Source organism: Mirounga leonina, unplaced genomic scaffold (genome assembly GCF_011800145.1).
Source record: "Mirounga leonina isolate KUSES-001 unplaced genomic scaffold, KU_Mleo_1.0 Mir_197, whole genome shotgun sequence".
Lineage (NCBI taxonomy): Eukaryota > Metazoa > Chordata > Mammalia > Carnivora > Phocidae > Mirounga > Mirounga leonina.
In genome coordinates this window covers 3423230-3437835 of record NW_023270494.1, presented here as the reverse complement: position 1 = coordinate 3437835, position 14606 = coordinate 3423230, and the positions used below count along the sequence as shown (strand labels likewise).

The 14606-nt window shown below is 53.2% G+C and overlaps 1 protein-coding gene across 4 annotated transcripts in view; it reads right to left on the bottom strand.

Annotated features, from left to right (window-relative positions):
* Nucleotides 1–14606, bottom strand: part of CYTH1 (cytohesin 1) — a 79773-nt gene that overhangs the window by 27620 nt on the left and 37547 nt on the right. The window contains exon 1 of one of the 4 annotated variants that reach the window (XM_035025874.1): nt 13462–14301. The exons of 1 other annotated variant lie outside the window; for it this stretch is intronic. In XM_035025874.1, the coding sequence (XP_034881765.1) occupies nt 13462–13489 (28 nt within the window). In that variant the 5' untranslated portion in view covers nt 13490–14301. Of the gene's footprint in view, nt 1–6578; nt 7727–13461; nt 14302–14606 lie in introns of those variants that run through there. 2 more of the 4 variants (XM_035025876.1, XM_035025877.1) reach the window with 2 other exon arrangements.

Below are 14606 nucleotides of genomic sequence, written 5' to 3'. Positions count from 1 at the left end.
AAGGGAGGGAAACCAAGAGCACATAGATAGGACCAAAGCCCGAAACTTGGTGGCACCCATGAACCAACAGTGCCTGTGATCACGTCAGACCTTTACAGAAAGTCTGCCAACTTTAGAAAACCAACGACTTTTCCTTCCTCCTAAAGTCAAGACCATGGGAATCCTTTCTAAAACTGAATACAGTATTATTCCACCTCGAGAAGGAAAGAAAGCCTGACTCCTGCTGCAACACGGATGAAGCTTGAGGACAGCATGCTCAGTGAAATCAGCCAGTCATAAAAGGCCACATGCTGTAGGATTCCACTTCTGTGAGGTCCCCAGAGCAGCCAAATCCAGAGACACAGTAGGATGGAGGCTGCCAGGGGCTGGGGGCAGGGAGCTGGGGAGGTGGTGCTGACTGGGGACGGAGTTTCCGTTTTACAAGATGGAAACTTCTGAAGACTGGTTGCACAACACTGAATATCCACAATGCTACTGAACCGTATGCTTAAAATGATAAATTTTATTTTGTGTGTACTTTACCATAACTAAAAATAAACTAAATCTACAAAAAGTTAATAGCACTATCTTGACTTCCTGATTTCTGCTTACTGTACTCGTCTCCCCTGACACTTATAAAGTATCTCACCACCAATTTATGGCCTAGGAGATTTTATTTTTTAAAAGATTTATTTATTTATTTATTTATTTTTTAGAGAGAGGTGGGGAGAGAGTGGAAGGAGCAGCAGAGGGAGGGACAGTCTCAACCAGACTCTGAGCTGAGTGCAGGGCTCGATCTCATGACCCTGAGATCACGACCTGAGCCGAAACCAAGAGTCAGACGCTCAACCGACTGAGCCACCCAGGCGGCCCCGCCTAGATTTTAAAGGAATTTGCGTACAAACCGTGGACTAGAAAGAGTGAAATGCTAGTGAAATTAGCATGTGCCTCCCATAACTGATATTCAACACAGAGAGGCCAGAGGCTCCTTCTAGCAAACTGCCAATGCGAAAATTTACTCTTCCAGTTTAAATTCTTTCCACACAAAAGCCACCCAGTCTCCTACTTAGGAGGAAGGACAGGTACATTAATGATTTTATTACCATTTTCGGCATCTTTAAGAAAAACTCTGTTCTCACCTCAGTCTTGGAGTCGGCTCATCTAACCACTGCCTGAATGACTCAAGCCTCCTTAGTCCAGAGGAGAAGCTACCTGGGGTTGGGGGTGGGAGGGGGGGACACCTGCTGGGGGTTGTCCTCGCCTAGGTAGTTCTGGGGTCTCGGGCCAACTACCACCTCACCCTGCCCCAAATGGAATGGGCCTGTCAACATCACGGCCCTTCTCAAATGAGAGAACACCTATGAAACAGCCCCACAGATGCCCAGCCGGCTCAGTCGGTGGGGCCACGCGACTCGTGATCTCAGGATTGTGAGTTTGAGCCCTACGCTGGGTATAGAGATTACTTAAAAATAAAAGCTTTATTAAAAAAAAAAACCGCCATGGGGCGCCCGGGTTGGCTAAGTCGTTAAGCGTCTGCCTTCGGCTCGGGTCATGATCCCGGGGTCCTGGGATCGAGCCCCGCATCGGGCTCCCTGCTCGGCGGGAAGCCTGCTTCTCCCTCTCCCACTCCCCCTGCTTGTGTTCCCTCTCTCACTGTGTCTCTCTCTGTCAAATAAATAAATAAAATCTTAAAACAAAACAAAACAAAACCCCAAACAGCCCCATAAACTGTTTTAGAAAAAACAAGGTATTCTATAATCTTACCTTACACACAGAAGGGAAATGACACATTTTATTTAATAAATCCTAAAACTCCAGCAGTAACCAGCCAACCAAAGGGAAATGAGGTCATATTTAAAGGTAGTAAAAGGAACGAAGTCATAATACTCTATCCTAAAAGTTTGGTTTAGAAAAACAAAATTAACATCTGCCTTCAATTAAAGGTAAAAACTAGAAAACAATGGTTTAAAAACCCTCTCCACCTTTTCTAAAGCCTGGCAGTGGTAAGATCTGATCCAGCTGGAGTTTTGCAGCAGGATTCTTCCTGGCATTCAGACTTCCAATCTCTGTCTGCAAGCTGAAAGGATCACAGGAACGGAAAGCAGAGCTGGAAGCAGCTCCACAGGGGAGAACCATTTTCTCGCCTGGCCTCCTTGAGACGGAGGCAGAGTGCTCAGCTCTCGGGGAAAGCCTGGGAATTCCCTACCCCACCAGACAGACCAAGTCATCTGTGCTTGCCCCCCTTTCTCCTGAGGGAAGGGACTCCAGACCCCCCAGCCCCGCCCCGGCTGCAGTCACCCTCCCGCTGGGCGGCTGTGCGGCCACACCCCTTTCAGTCCAGGACAGGGGCTCGGTGGGGACATCAGTCAGTTCTCTCTCACTTCACCTGTTCCTAAAACCTATTTGTTTGCCAGCTCTTCGTAAAACCCTTCATTTTTTGGCACACTAAACCATTCTCGGTCCGTCTAATCACGGGAATGGGCCCCTACGATCAAATGAAATGTGCAATTCCAACTCCTTTTCTGGGTGTATTGCTGGAAGGAGGGCTACCCAAACCCAGGGATGGTTCCAAAGTACTCAGAGTCAAACAGAGACTCACGGGGTGGATCCAGAGGGGAGAGGATCGCCCTGAGTCTGTCTCTCTGCTTCCTGCAGTCCTATTTCTCACCTCACTGAAGCAGGGCCACCAAAATTGGTGATCAGCTTGTTCCTGAACCTCAGGCCTAGAAGAAACCACACTGCATATTTGAACATCTACCTCCAAGGAGCCAGTGGAAAAGCCCTAGGAGGAGAGAGCAGAACGCAAAACCACAAGGCAGTCATGCAGACAGCCAGCGGCTGCGTGCACCCGCTCGGCGGCGCGCACGGCGGGACAGGCTGGCAGCAAAGCATAACAGAGCGGGGTCCGCGTACTCCGCAGGATGCTCTCCACGCGCCATCCACCCGGCCTCTTACCCAAGGCGAGTCCCCTCTCCTGCAGCCCCAGCGTCCCGGCAGCCCCCGTCAAAGCCTGGGAAGCTGGCAGCTCTCCGCTTCAGAGGCCATGGTGGGCTGGCACTGCGACCACACCGTCCCAGGCTCCCGCGTGCCCCCACTGCCCCAGGCGGACGGAGGGACGGAGCAAGCACAGCATGTGTGCCCGCACAGCCAGGGCAGAGGAGGCAGCGAGGAAACGAAAGCCAAGTGGAAACCGAGGGCGGAGAGGGCGCCGAGGCTGGCGGGGACAGAGATGGCCGCGGAGCTGCCGCCCGGCTGACACTTGGCTGTGCCGCTCAGCTCAGCTCCTCGCAGGCGTATTTCCATGAATGCAATCACAGCCGGCCCCTCCTACTACCCCCCACGCGGCCTCCCGGGGGAGGGGTGCACCGGCGCTCGCAGACCGCACTTGCTTTTTTCCACCCCGGGAAGCAGACGGCGGAGGGCGGCTGTACGGGGAGGGTGGTAACCCTTCCTTTAGGTGCCCTCTCAGTACTGAGTGGATAAGCCCCGGGGCCGGCCCACGGGGGGAGGCTGTTCCACCACGCCGGGCACTTGGCCACCCCCTCCTCTTGCTCCGCACCCCAGGAGCAGGCGGTGACGCTGACCAGGCTGCCCCCCCCGCCCCCGTGCTCTGGGGCCCCGCGTCTCCACACAGGTGTGCTCTGGCCTTTCTAGCAGAGGGCTGGCCTCCCACTCGGTCCCGGAGGCGGCAACATCACATTCCAGTACGGTCCGGTTAGGGAGGAGCTCGGCAGGCTGATCTCGGGACAATACCATAAGGTGGCCGGTGACAAGAAACCTCACTGCAGCCCCAGAGCAGCGACTCCCAGCTCAGAGGGCCGGGGGACAAGTCAAGGGCGCCGTTAGACACACAGACTTGGCCCCCCAGACCCCAGGACGTGGGTTCCATGTTAGATCGGAACATGCGGCTGCCTCTGACGAGTAAGGGAGGAGACATAAGGTTCTAAAAGCAAGTGCCGAACAGGCACGGAGGAAAAAGAAGAGAAACCGTGACACCAGATCAGGGCTCTCTGACCCCAGCACGGCTGACCTTCTGGTGGGTCACTCTCTGTCACAGGGGCGTCCTGGGCAAAACAGGATGTTGAGCTGAGCGCCCCCACCACCTCACCTCCAGATGTGACAACCAAAAGTGTCTCCAGACACTGCCAAATGTCCCCTGGAAGGCAAAACTGCCTTGCTTAAAAACCACTGCTCCAGATAAACAACAAAGGAAAAAACAAACATCCCCACACCCTCCCCTGACTTCCAGTCTTCAGTCCCGAGGAAGCTGCTGAGAGGTGGCACCCCTGCAAGGCCTGGCCCCAGCCCACCCCTCGCTACACTAACGTGGGCTCCATGCCCTGGGGATTCCTCGTCACAGGACGGGGTCACCAGACCTGACCCAAATATCCCAACCCTGTGGCCCCAGCCAACATCTTTGAAGAAACAGCCCTAATGTGAACAATTTTATTTTTGTGTCAAAGGGGCAGTTCTCATCTGTAAGAATCATACCAAGTCTATGAGAAAGTAACCCTTAAAATTATTTATGAACTTTTTGTTTTAGGCTGCAAAAGGAAACCAGCTTTCAACAGAGGTGTAGACTGCGAGTCCCCACCTGACACACTCCCGCCATCTGGTAAGCCACCCCACTCCCGCCCGCCCGCCGGGGGAGGGTCCCCCTGGCGCCACCAGAGTTCTCACTCCCAGCCTCTCTTCACTTCCTTCTTGTGTTTAGGGGCTCATCCTCACCATCCCTCAAGAGCCACCGCTCACAGGAAGACTCCGGGGCCACGGTGGCCAGGCTCCCCTCCCAGCTTACAGGAGCTGACCATCACCTGAACACCTCAATCCGCGCTGCCTCTCTGCGTCTGCTCGTGCGGTTTACCATCTGGCGATGCACTGTCCTACCAGCGGTCTCATCTGTCCCGCAATATCTCCTACTCTAAGTGTATAACCAGGGCTGTTCTGAGGCAAATACACAGCAGGGCTGTACAGATCCCAGCAGGTGACTGCAGACCTCTCACCTCCTGCGCCAGACTCGGTCACAATGCACCAGGCTCACTGAGCCTCACGTGACCGCACCCGCACCTACTGAGCGATCAGAGGATCTACCGCTGGGCTTTACCTCCGTGTGGGAACCGGGGCAAAGGTTCAGCTTGAATCCGGGCCGCAGGCGGCCGGGAGCAAAGCCCACAAGAGTCAATTCTCAGCACAGACAATACGACCCAAGACGTGAGCAGACAAGAAGTGAGAGGAAAAAGCTACCAGCAGGAAGTCTGCACTGTGGCCCTCCTCGTGTATAAAGAAGACAGATGCGGGGCGCCTGGGTGGCTAGACGTTAAGCATCTGCCTTCGGCTCAGGTCATGATCCCAGGGTCCTGGGATCGAGCCCCACATCGGGCTCCCTGCTCGGCGGGAAGCCTGCTTCTCCCTCTCCCACTCCCCCTGCTTGTGTTCCCTCTCTCGCTGTGTCTCTCTCTGTCAAAAAAAAAAAAAAAATCTTAAAAAAAAAAAAAAAAAAAAGAAAACAGATGCTAAAATAAATAGCCCCATAATCAAGCTCATGAAATCACGGTGATCAAACACAAAGACCGTTCGCAGGCTAGCAGTCATGTCAGGAAATCCACCAAGAGAGAGAATAAAAGTTTTTAAAAATGGTTTTCTCAGACTGTTGTAAATTCAACAATCTTAAAAAAAAAAAAAAGGTGTACCACCCATACACGAGGCACCCTATTAGTTACTGTAGAAGATACAGAGATGGTAAGACAGTTTCAGCCCCCAGAGAGCTTACATGCTACTCTTCCCTTCGAAGGAAAAAGCACCAGGCAGGTCCATGAGAGGACACTGGCATCAGGCGCTGGCCACGTACCAGAGGGCTCCACACAGGAGCTGAGGCTGGAGCCTGCTCTGAAGGTTGGAGCCAGCAAGGAGAGGGCACTCCAGGCTGGGGAGAGTGACAGTCACACGGGGGAAGGGGGAGAACACTCTGGAAAGGTGGGGAGAAGCTGGAGCCACACTGTGTCCTCTGACTCCGACACGAAGACCTCTGGATTCTGCCGCTCCCAGTGGCTCCCAGCTCCAACCAGCATGCTGGCGTGACAGCGCCCCTGCACAGAGCTCACGTCCTGCCCTGCTCCCTCCCGTGAGGCCTCGGGCACACGGAGCCAGCCCCGGGGACCCTCCACCAAGCGTGCAGGGGGAGTCTGCAGCACTTCCTCTATTTGATCCATAACTTCTGAGGTGGAGATAAATTCAGATCTTTGAATTCATCAAGGGCGCAAGGGTGCTAATCCTCAGCATGAGGCACTGCCAGCCCCAGCGGACCTGGGCAAAGGCCCCATGCACCAGCACCCACAACGGGCAGAGAGCCTGGTTCTCAATCTCCCCTTCTTGTCACACTGGCAACTGAGGCACAGACCTCTAACAGTTGTACTCTATTCCTGACACTTAAACGTGCTTAATTTTTCTTTAGTAAAAGCTAGAAGCATAAATACTTCTTGCAAGAGGCAAAGACTGACATCTGTTCCCATGGAGAAGGGCCTGGAGACCTCTTGAGAGAGCAGGAGTTTCGCCTCTAACCCCAAAGTAGAAAAACCTGGCTCCCAGAACCAGACACTGACCCTTACCGGCGCTGCCCAGGGTCCAGAGAAGGTTTTCTGCAGTCTGAGAGAAGCTGAGGAGGGCCTGGAGGCACCGGCCTGGGCGCCCACCTTCTGCATCCCGTCCGGTCGTGGCGGCCGCTCACGGGCAGGGCGAAGCTGGGGCAGGCACAGAGGGCCCAGCTGTGGGGACGGGGGCACCCTCCCAGTGCCAGCGCAGGCCCAGGGCTGTACGCATTCTGTTCAGAGAGGCTGCTCTCGGGGTCCTCCACCTCCTGCCCTTGCAGAGGGCACGGCCGAGCGGGGAGCAGGGCTGCAGGGAGGACAGCAATGAGGCGGCAGCAGGGGGGTGGACAAAGCTCAGTGCCACGTTCTCTGCCTTTCAAGACTCCGGGTGGCACTTCTCTCCCTCCAAAATGAGCTCGGGAGGCAATGTGATCCATAAGGGAGTGGTGGGTTTGGCTGTGAATTCCTGACACCAGGAAGGTCTCTGGTGGCCTTCCTCCAATACAAACAGATCCTCACCTCTTGGCTGTCATCCTGGAGGGTATGTTGTGATTGGTTTCTCTGGACAAATTCCCTTCTACCCCCAAACCCCCAGAGCCAGCATGAGCCCTGCCAGCCTCTCACACGGGCAGGACAGAGTCACCAGGAAAACAAAGGGAGACCTAAGCAGAGGGGGGAAGACCCCAGCAGGAGAGGTCTCCCCTCGGTGTGTACGTCACAGGTCCTAAAAATAATACTTACATCACCAACAAGATTTTTACAGAAATGATACAAATGAAGTAATAATAAAGTTCTTATGAAAAAGTTTATATATGGATAGTACAGAAAAGTATGAAGGAGAAAAAAGCTGATGTGAGGGAGTCACTCCTGGAGACTGATGCGCGAGGCTCGGTGACAGGAGACAGCACGAGGGACGCTCGAGAGATGCTGACCCACCTGGCGGCGCTTCAGTCACACGGTCTCAGGAAGAAAAGACACACAAATATAAAGAAAAGTGGGATTTTCAGCCCATGGTGGCGGGGCAATAAGCCAGCAAGCCACTTGGGGTAAGACTAAGCTGAATGCCTATCTTATTTATAACACAAATTCTAGGTGAATCACAGATTTTAATGTAGGGAAAGAAACCATCAAAATTCTAGGGGCTCTTGGGTGGCTCAGTCAGTTAAGGGTATGCCTTCAGCTCAGGTCATGATCCCAGGGTCCTGGGATTGAGCCCCGCATTGGGCACCCTGCTCAGTGGGGAATCTGCTTCTCCCTCTGCTTCTCCCCGCTTATGTTCTCTGTTATCTCTGTCTCTCTGTCCCTGTCTCTCAAATAAATAAATAAAATCTTAAAAAAAAAAAAACGATCAAAATTCTAGAATAAAGCACGATGACTATGGTCATGGTCTTGGAGAGTGTGTTTCCTGCATTAAAATGAAAAGCTTCTGAGTAGAAAATGAAGCCCGGCTGACTCAAGGTAAACAGCCAGGACAGCAAATATGCAAAGCATGTGCCAAGGGTTAGCTTCTTCAATTCACAGGGAGAGCAGCGTGAGGCCCAGTAAGACAAAGACCAGCACCACCGGCAAAGGACACAAAAGCAGATATGAGAGAAAAACACACGGGGCCACACATGGAAAGATGTTTGAACTCTCTAAAAACAAAAAATGTACAATGTGCCAATTAGAACATGAAGACCATACTGCTCTCCCTCAGTCGGGCAGAAATTAAATGTCTGATGACACAGGGGACCCTGACGAGGGCGTGGGGGCACATGGGCGGCCAGGGGCGTGTAACCTGGCACCACCTTTCTGCCATACCAAAGCTCAAAAGCCACGTACCTTTCCATTCAGCACTTCCGTTTAAGAACTGACCCAACCGATATCCTCCGGAAACTGCAAAAGTTAAAAACTACTTAAACACTATGTGGTCACGAGAAAGAGGGAGCTGATCTCTGAGTGATTGTCTAGAAAATTCTCTAAGACATACTCAGCGCGACAGGCAACCACGGAACAGCAGGGGCGCGCAGACACCGTCACTGGGAGGGACGCACCTGAGGCTGGGCGCAGGCCCTCCTCAGAGACGAGGGGTGCGGACGCCTCACGGTCTACCTCTCTGAATATCAGGATCCACAACTAAGGCGACGCTTTTTTGTTTGTTTGTTTTTAAGGTTTTACTTATTTATTTGTCAGAATGAGAAAGAGAGCGAGCACGAGCAGGGGGAGGAGCGGCAGGGAGAGGGAAAAGCAGGCTCCCCGCTGAGCAAACAGCCTGACGAGATGCGGGGCTCGATCCCAGGACCCCAACATCATGACCTGGGCCCAAGGCAGACACTTAACGACTGAGCCGCCCAGGGGCCCCTAAGGCACTGCTTTACACTGACGTTTCTATTCATAGAAAAGACGGACATGCCACCAGTCATTTACCCCCAAATATTTGCTAAGATTGATGCCTAAATATTTCTTTTGTGGAAAAAGCACACTTGGATTCTGCTCGAATGCCTTCTTAGCACCCGCTGTACCTATGCCGTTCTGTCGCGGTCTCATATGTGGGACTCCATCTGAAATCTATGCGTCGGTGTCCTGAACCCTTAACAGAAAATACAAAAAGAAAAGACTTCAGACACCAGAAAGAAGAGATGCAGAAAAGCCACTGACTAGGAAAAGAAATTTACTGGCTCCTTCTCGAGTCAGACGCTGAGCTTTCGTGACTGCGCTGTGCAGTAAGGAAGAGGTTCTTTTCTTAAGGAAGTGGGGGGCGTACTGGGGTGAGTGGTGAGCCCCGGCAGAGCTGACCCGCCTGTCTCCGCTCCCCCCGGCGTGTCACCCGCACCACGGGGCCAGGCACGGCACACCCTCGGGAGACGCACGCGGGAGGTCACGACACCGCCATGCCCTAGCAGTGCTCTTGAACGTGAGCTCCCGGCTGGGTCTGACATCCCTCCGGGAGCCGCGGTGACAACGCATGGTGGCAGAGCTGACTGGGCTAGACCCGGTCACTGCTGAGGCTGTCCGAGTGCGAGACCACACTGCGTTCAGGGACCGCCCCAGCTGCAGCTCCTCAGAGGGCAACCAGGCGCACCAGCGCAGCTGCAAGAGTCTGTTTCTGACCAGGAAATCTCAGCCAAGTGGACGACAAGCAGTAGAGGAGCAGAGGGGAGAACGATGCGAATCTTGTCACACTGCCTTTGGGGCGAGGGAAGAGTGAGAACCTGAAGGTCTAGCCCTCCATTCTTCAACCAGAAGCAAACTGCATGCAGGTTCCACAGCCCCCACCACATACTTCAGTGAACCTTCCAGAACCACAGAGAAGGTTGTTGACAACACCTGGAATGTCCTCCCCTCCACTGAGCACTCTGTATGCTGATGAGGGCCCTTAAGGCCCAGCGCTGGGCCTGCCAAGACCCCCAGTACCTGCCTTTTCTTTCTACCAGTGCTGGCTCCTGAGCCTAGCCCATCCGCTGCCTCTGTCACAAGCCCACCCGTCTGCTGGCCTCGGGGCCCTGTGCTTTCGTACTCGGGGGGACTCGGAGGCTGCGGAAAGGCCCAGGCAGCAGTACGGTTCCGCTTTCTCAGAGGAGCAGAACCCCAGCCTCTGTAAAAAAGGGAAGGGCAGTTCTGATCCCCTTACAATGACACTGTGAGCGTTCATGTGTGGTGCGCTCACAGGAGGGCCGATGAAATTCAGACCAGAGCGAGTCCCCTTCAACACCTGTCACAGCAGATGGTGAGGCAGGTCTGCGGGGAAGCGCTCCTGCTTCAAGATAAAGATGCAACCATTCTGACTCTGCAAAATACAAACTCAACCCACAAGGAAGGGAGCGAGAACTATCTGTGGGAATATTAATTTCTAGTTATGGCACTTTAGCTTTCCCCCTTCCTGCGCGCCTCCCGCTAAGCGGTCTGTCCAACGCAAGGCTGGTACAATCACGGGAATGCGCTACGAGGATGGGGTCAGGCGGTAAGTCAACGGCAGGGGTAGTATTTTAGTGGTCACCTGAGAATACGGTATCCTGATGAAGAGGCACTCTACTTAATTCTATCCCACACATCTTCCTATAAATAATAGGATTTTGGGGCGCCTGGGTGGCTCAGCCGTTAAGCGTCTGCCTTCGGCTCAGGTCATGATCCCAGGGTCCTGGGATCCATCCCCGCATCCGGCTCCTGCTCGGCGGGAAGCCTGCTTCTCCCTCTCCCCCCCCCCCGCTTGTGTTCCCTCTCTCACTGTGTCTCTCTGTCACATAAATAAATACAATCTTTAATAATAATAATAATAATAATAATAATAAATAAATAATAGGATTTTACACTCACATAGAATCTCACAGCTTAAAATGTTTCTTTTTTGTTTCTGTTTTAATTTGGACTCAACAACAAAGTCCAGCTATAAACTTTGCATATTTCCTGACAATGAACAAGGCACTGTTACCTCCAGTTTTATAGACGAGGTAGGACTTACTGAGTAGACAACACTCTACTAACAGAGCCCAATTCAAACTCACTGGGCTGAGTCCTCAGCTCTTTATTTTCTCTTACTGGAATAATCAAATTCACTTCAGCTCACCATTTACTGAGGACTGTGCTCGGAGCTCAGGTTTAAATAGGTCCAGCCCCTGTCCTGCACAGAACACCAAGGCCAGAGGGGGAGGCGCACGGGCCTGGGGCTACAGGACCTGCGGCCACTGGGGCCATGCACACGCGGGACTCGGAGGACGCCCGGGGACACCAAGGGGGCTCAGATAGGTCAAGCCTCTGAGCCAGGACTCGGAAGGACACATGGATTCTCCAAATGGAGAGGCACAGACCAATGTGGACACACATACCAGGCAAGGCAAGGAGGCCGAGAAGCGGGTGGGTGCCTGGGGACAGGGAGCACACCTGGGGCCAGGGCCCAGGACACGTCAGGACTGGGCCGGCACCGGAAGAGAGCCCAGCATCAGCCTGCGAGGGCCTCGTGTTCCACCCGCCAGGGAGCTTGGGTTCCAGCCCAAAGGAAAGGCTCAAGGGTGAATCAAGGGGGACTAAGCATTGAAGAAATCAGATTAGTGCAGCAGGAAAACATCTCACTTCTTTAGAGACATTTTCAAAACCCCCACTTACCCTTTCCTAGGTGTGCTCTTCGGGTCCTACGGACCTAGGAAGGGCGGCTCTGTGAGGAATGTAAAGCTGACGCTCACCTCTCCGCCCTGGGATCTTGGGGACCTGCCAGAGCCAAGTCCATTTGCTCCCTTGACTTTTACGCCTGCCCGAGTGCCATTTCTGCATCTCGTTGTGATCCCTACGGGACCTGTTTTCACGGCAGTTAAAAGGGCAACAACGCTGGCCTCCCGAGTCCCAACAGATGCCAGGACAAAGCGCTCCTGGGAGGCGTGAGGGAAATGAGAGCGGCCGGCAGTTCCTGAAGGTGACTCATTCCAAGCAAAGCTGCCCAGGAATCCTGTCTCTGAGCTCTAAGTCCCCAGCCCCAAAATGGCGCCCCACTCTCGTCGCAGCCAGTGAACGGTGCATGTTGGATGTCAGGGTCTCCAGGACAGCTGGAGGCCGGTGACACAGGACCCCGAGTCAGCCTCTCAAGTGACTCTTCCGTGGGGCCTCCTGGTGGGTCTGAGGCCAGGCTCCCTGGGAAAGACCAGCAGCACGCGGCACGTGGAATGCCGGCACGGTGACCAGCAGTCACAGTCTGCCCAGGCCAGGCTCACACCTCCTGTCCTGAATCATCAGTAAAGCATCCTCTTCCTCTCTCAAAAGTATCCCCTTTCCCACAAGAGGCCTTGCCTACTGTGGACTCACGGGGCAGATACAGCACCTCCCGTGTGGGTGGTTCAGGGCTAACGCAGAACCGCCTCTCTTCACTGCCCCCTCTCCAGTGCACAAGTATTATTATCTGTGCCCCTCTCTCCCCAAGTCTTTCACACGTGCTACAGCTTTCCAAGTCACCCCATGGATATGGTCCAGGATAAGCCGCACTTAGAGGTGAAACTTGAACATGTATTTTATAGTGAACCCGATAAGGAAAAGCATAAAACGGCTCCCCAAAACTTGTTATAACTTTCCCCAAATCTACCTCGAAATATTGCGTAGTATTTATTTCAAACGTACTCCTGTCATTCGTTACTAACTACAAAGCAGTATACATTTGGCTGTTCTGTCTTACGGCATCAAAACATTGCCATCTAGTGCAGGCATCACAAAGCAGACACACACGCACGCACAAAACTCCTGTGACTTCCGAGGGTCTGGAAGCCCTGACTCAAGGGGCTCCCACAGCTCTTCTGCAGGGTCCTTGGGGATTTATAAGCCCCCCAGTTTGTCATCCCTGTCCTCAGAGCTGTCTGCCATGTGGGTGTGGAAAGGATGAAGGAAGTTTACAGACACCACAGGGCCCCCCCAGTCTTTACCGACACTGAAAGAGGAAGGTCAGACGAACCCTGCACACTCCCTCCGATTCACGTGACTTCATAAAGACGGGCGCCCAGCGGTGCTGTCAACCTGGGCTCTGGGACGCCTGCGCTTTTCACCGTCACGCTCGGTCTGGGTGCGTGCGACCGCAGAGCTCCGGGCGGACTGGACTTCAAGCCAGGAAACACTCACGCTATCCCCGCAGACTCGGGCTCTGCGGAGAGGCACCCAGGGTGATCGCTACTGAAAAGCTGAGGCTGGGGCCGGGGGCGGGGGGCGGGGAGGGGGGCACTTCTTTGGTTTAAAAACACACTGAGTTACACACAGGCACACGCAAACCTCAGCTCCCGAGCCCCTGGCGCACTCTCCAGTCGTTCTCCTGAAAACACTGAGGAAGAGCCAGAGTCTGGGCGGCTGCTCCTTCCCGACAGGCAGTAAAACTGTCATCACAGGAGGTCACACAGCGATCAAGAGCCGCAACCCCCACTCCGGGCGCCCAGGCGGGGGGACAGGGACTCACCGTCCTCCGCGGCGGTTGTAAGGACCATCTTTCCCGTCACAGCAGGACCCTGGAGGTTGCTGGATGTTGTTCTTCAAAGGAGCACTGGACAAAGTGTCCCTGGGCGGGGGCGGGGGGCGGGTGGGGCCAGGACTACCTGTGGGCCGTCATCGGCCACCAGGACAGCTCAGCGCTCCTTCCTGAACTCCGGAGCCAATGAGCCTCCAGCCGCAGAGGCGTCACGGCCACCACCCAGTTCCTGAAGTCAAGCCCAAGGAGCAGTTAACCGCCTCCTCCCTGGAAGCATCTTGGGCTCGAGTCCCAGGACTCTGCAGGCAGCACCCGCGCTCTTTCCTCAGATTCGACAGAGCAATGGACAGAGCTAGGTGCCGTTTCTCTCCTCACTGTGCGAGCACCTCCTTAGAATAGAATCACGTAAAGTCCCAGTGCTCACAACAAGGTGACAGCACATTTCCCAAGACAATGACTAAGAGATCGCAATCATTATGGTATGCTATGAGGTCACAGGCTAAAAGGAGAAGGCAGGTTTTAGAGGGAGGAAAAAAAAGCCAAGGGCAACATTTCCAATATAAGTTCAATTTTATCTCCATTCTATTTTCTACTGTGTCGTACCAAACTGTTTGTTTCCGCATACTCTTACTATATTCACGATACATGTTCGTTGTTGAAACCAGATTAACAAGTAATGAGGGAAAGAGCCTTAATCCCATCACGTAGGGATAACCACTGACGAAATTTTGGTATATATTATTTCTATTCTTCCAGATATTTGTTCTATGTAGTATTATACTCTCATTCTGTCTCCGCCTCACTCTCTCTGTGGACACACAACATTTACAAATATACCTTATATCTCAATGTACCTCTTATGTCTTATATGTGATCATATAATAATCATGTTACATAATATATAATGGACACACTCATCTCTCTCAAGATGTATTTATATTATCTCAAGAGATTAAGTATAGAGAGAAATACATAGAGAAACAAAAACTGGGTATTTTACATGCTGTTTTATAACCTGCCATTTTTCACTTATGACATTTGTCCATGGCTGTAAGTGGAGACTTACCACCTTTTTTACTACCCACGATACAGACTACTTAACCAATCCCCTACTGTAAGACTTTCACGTAGTTTCA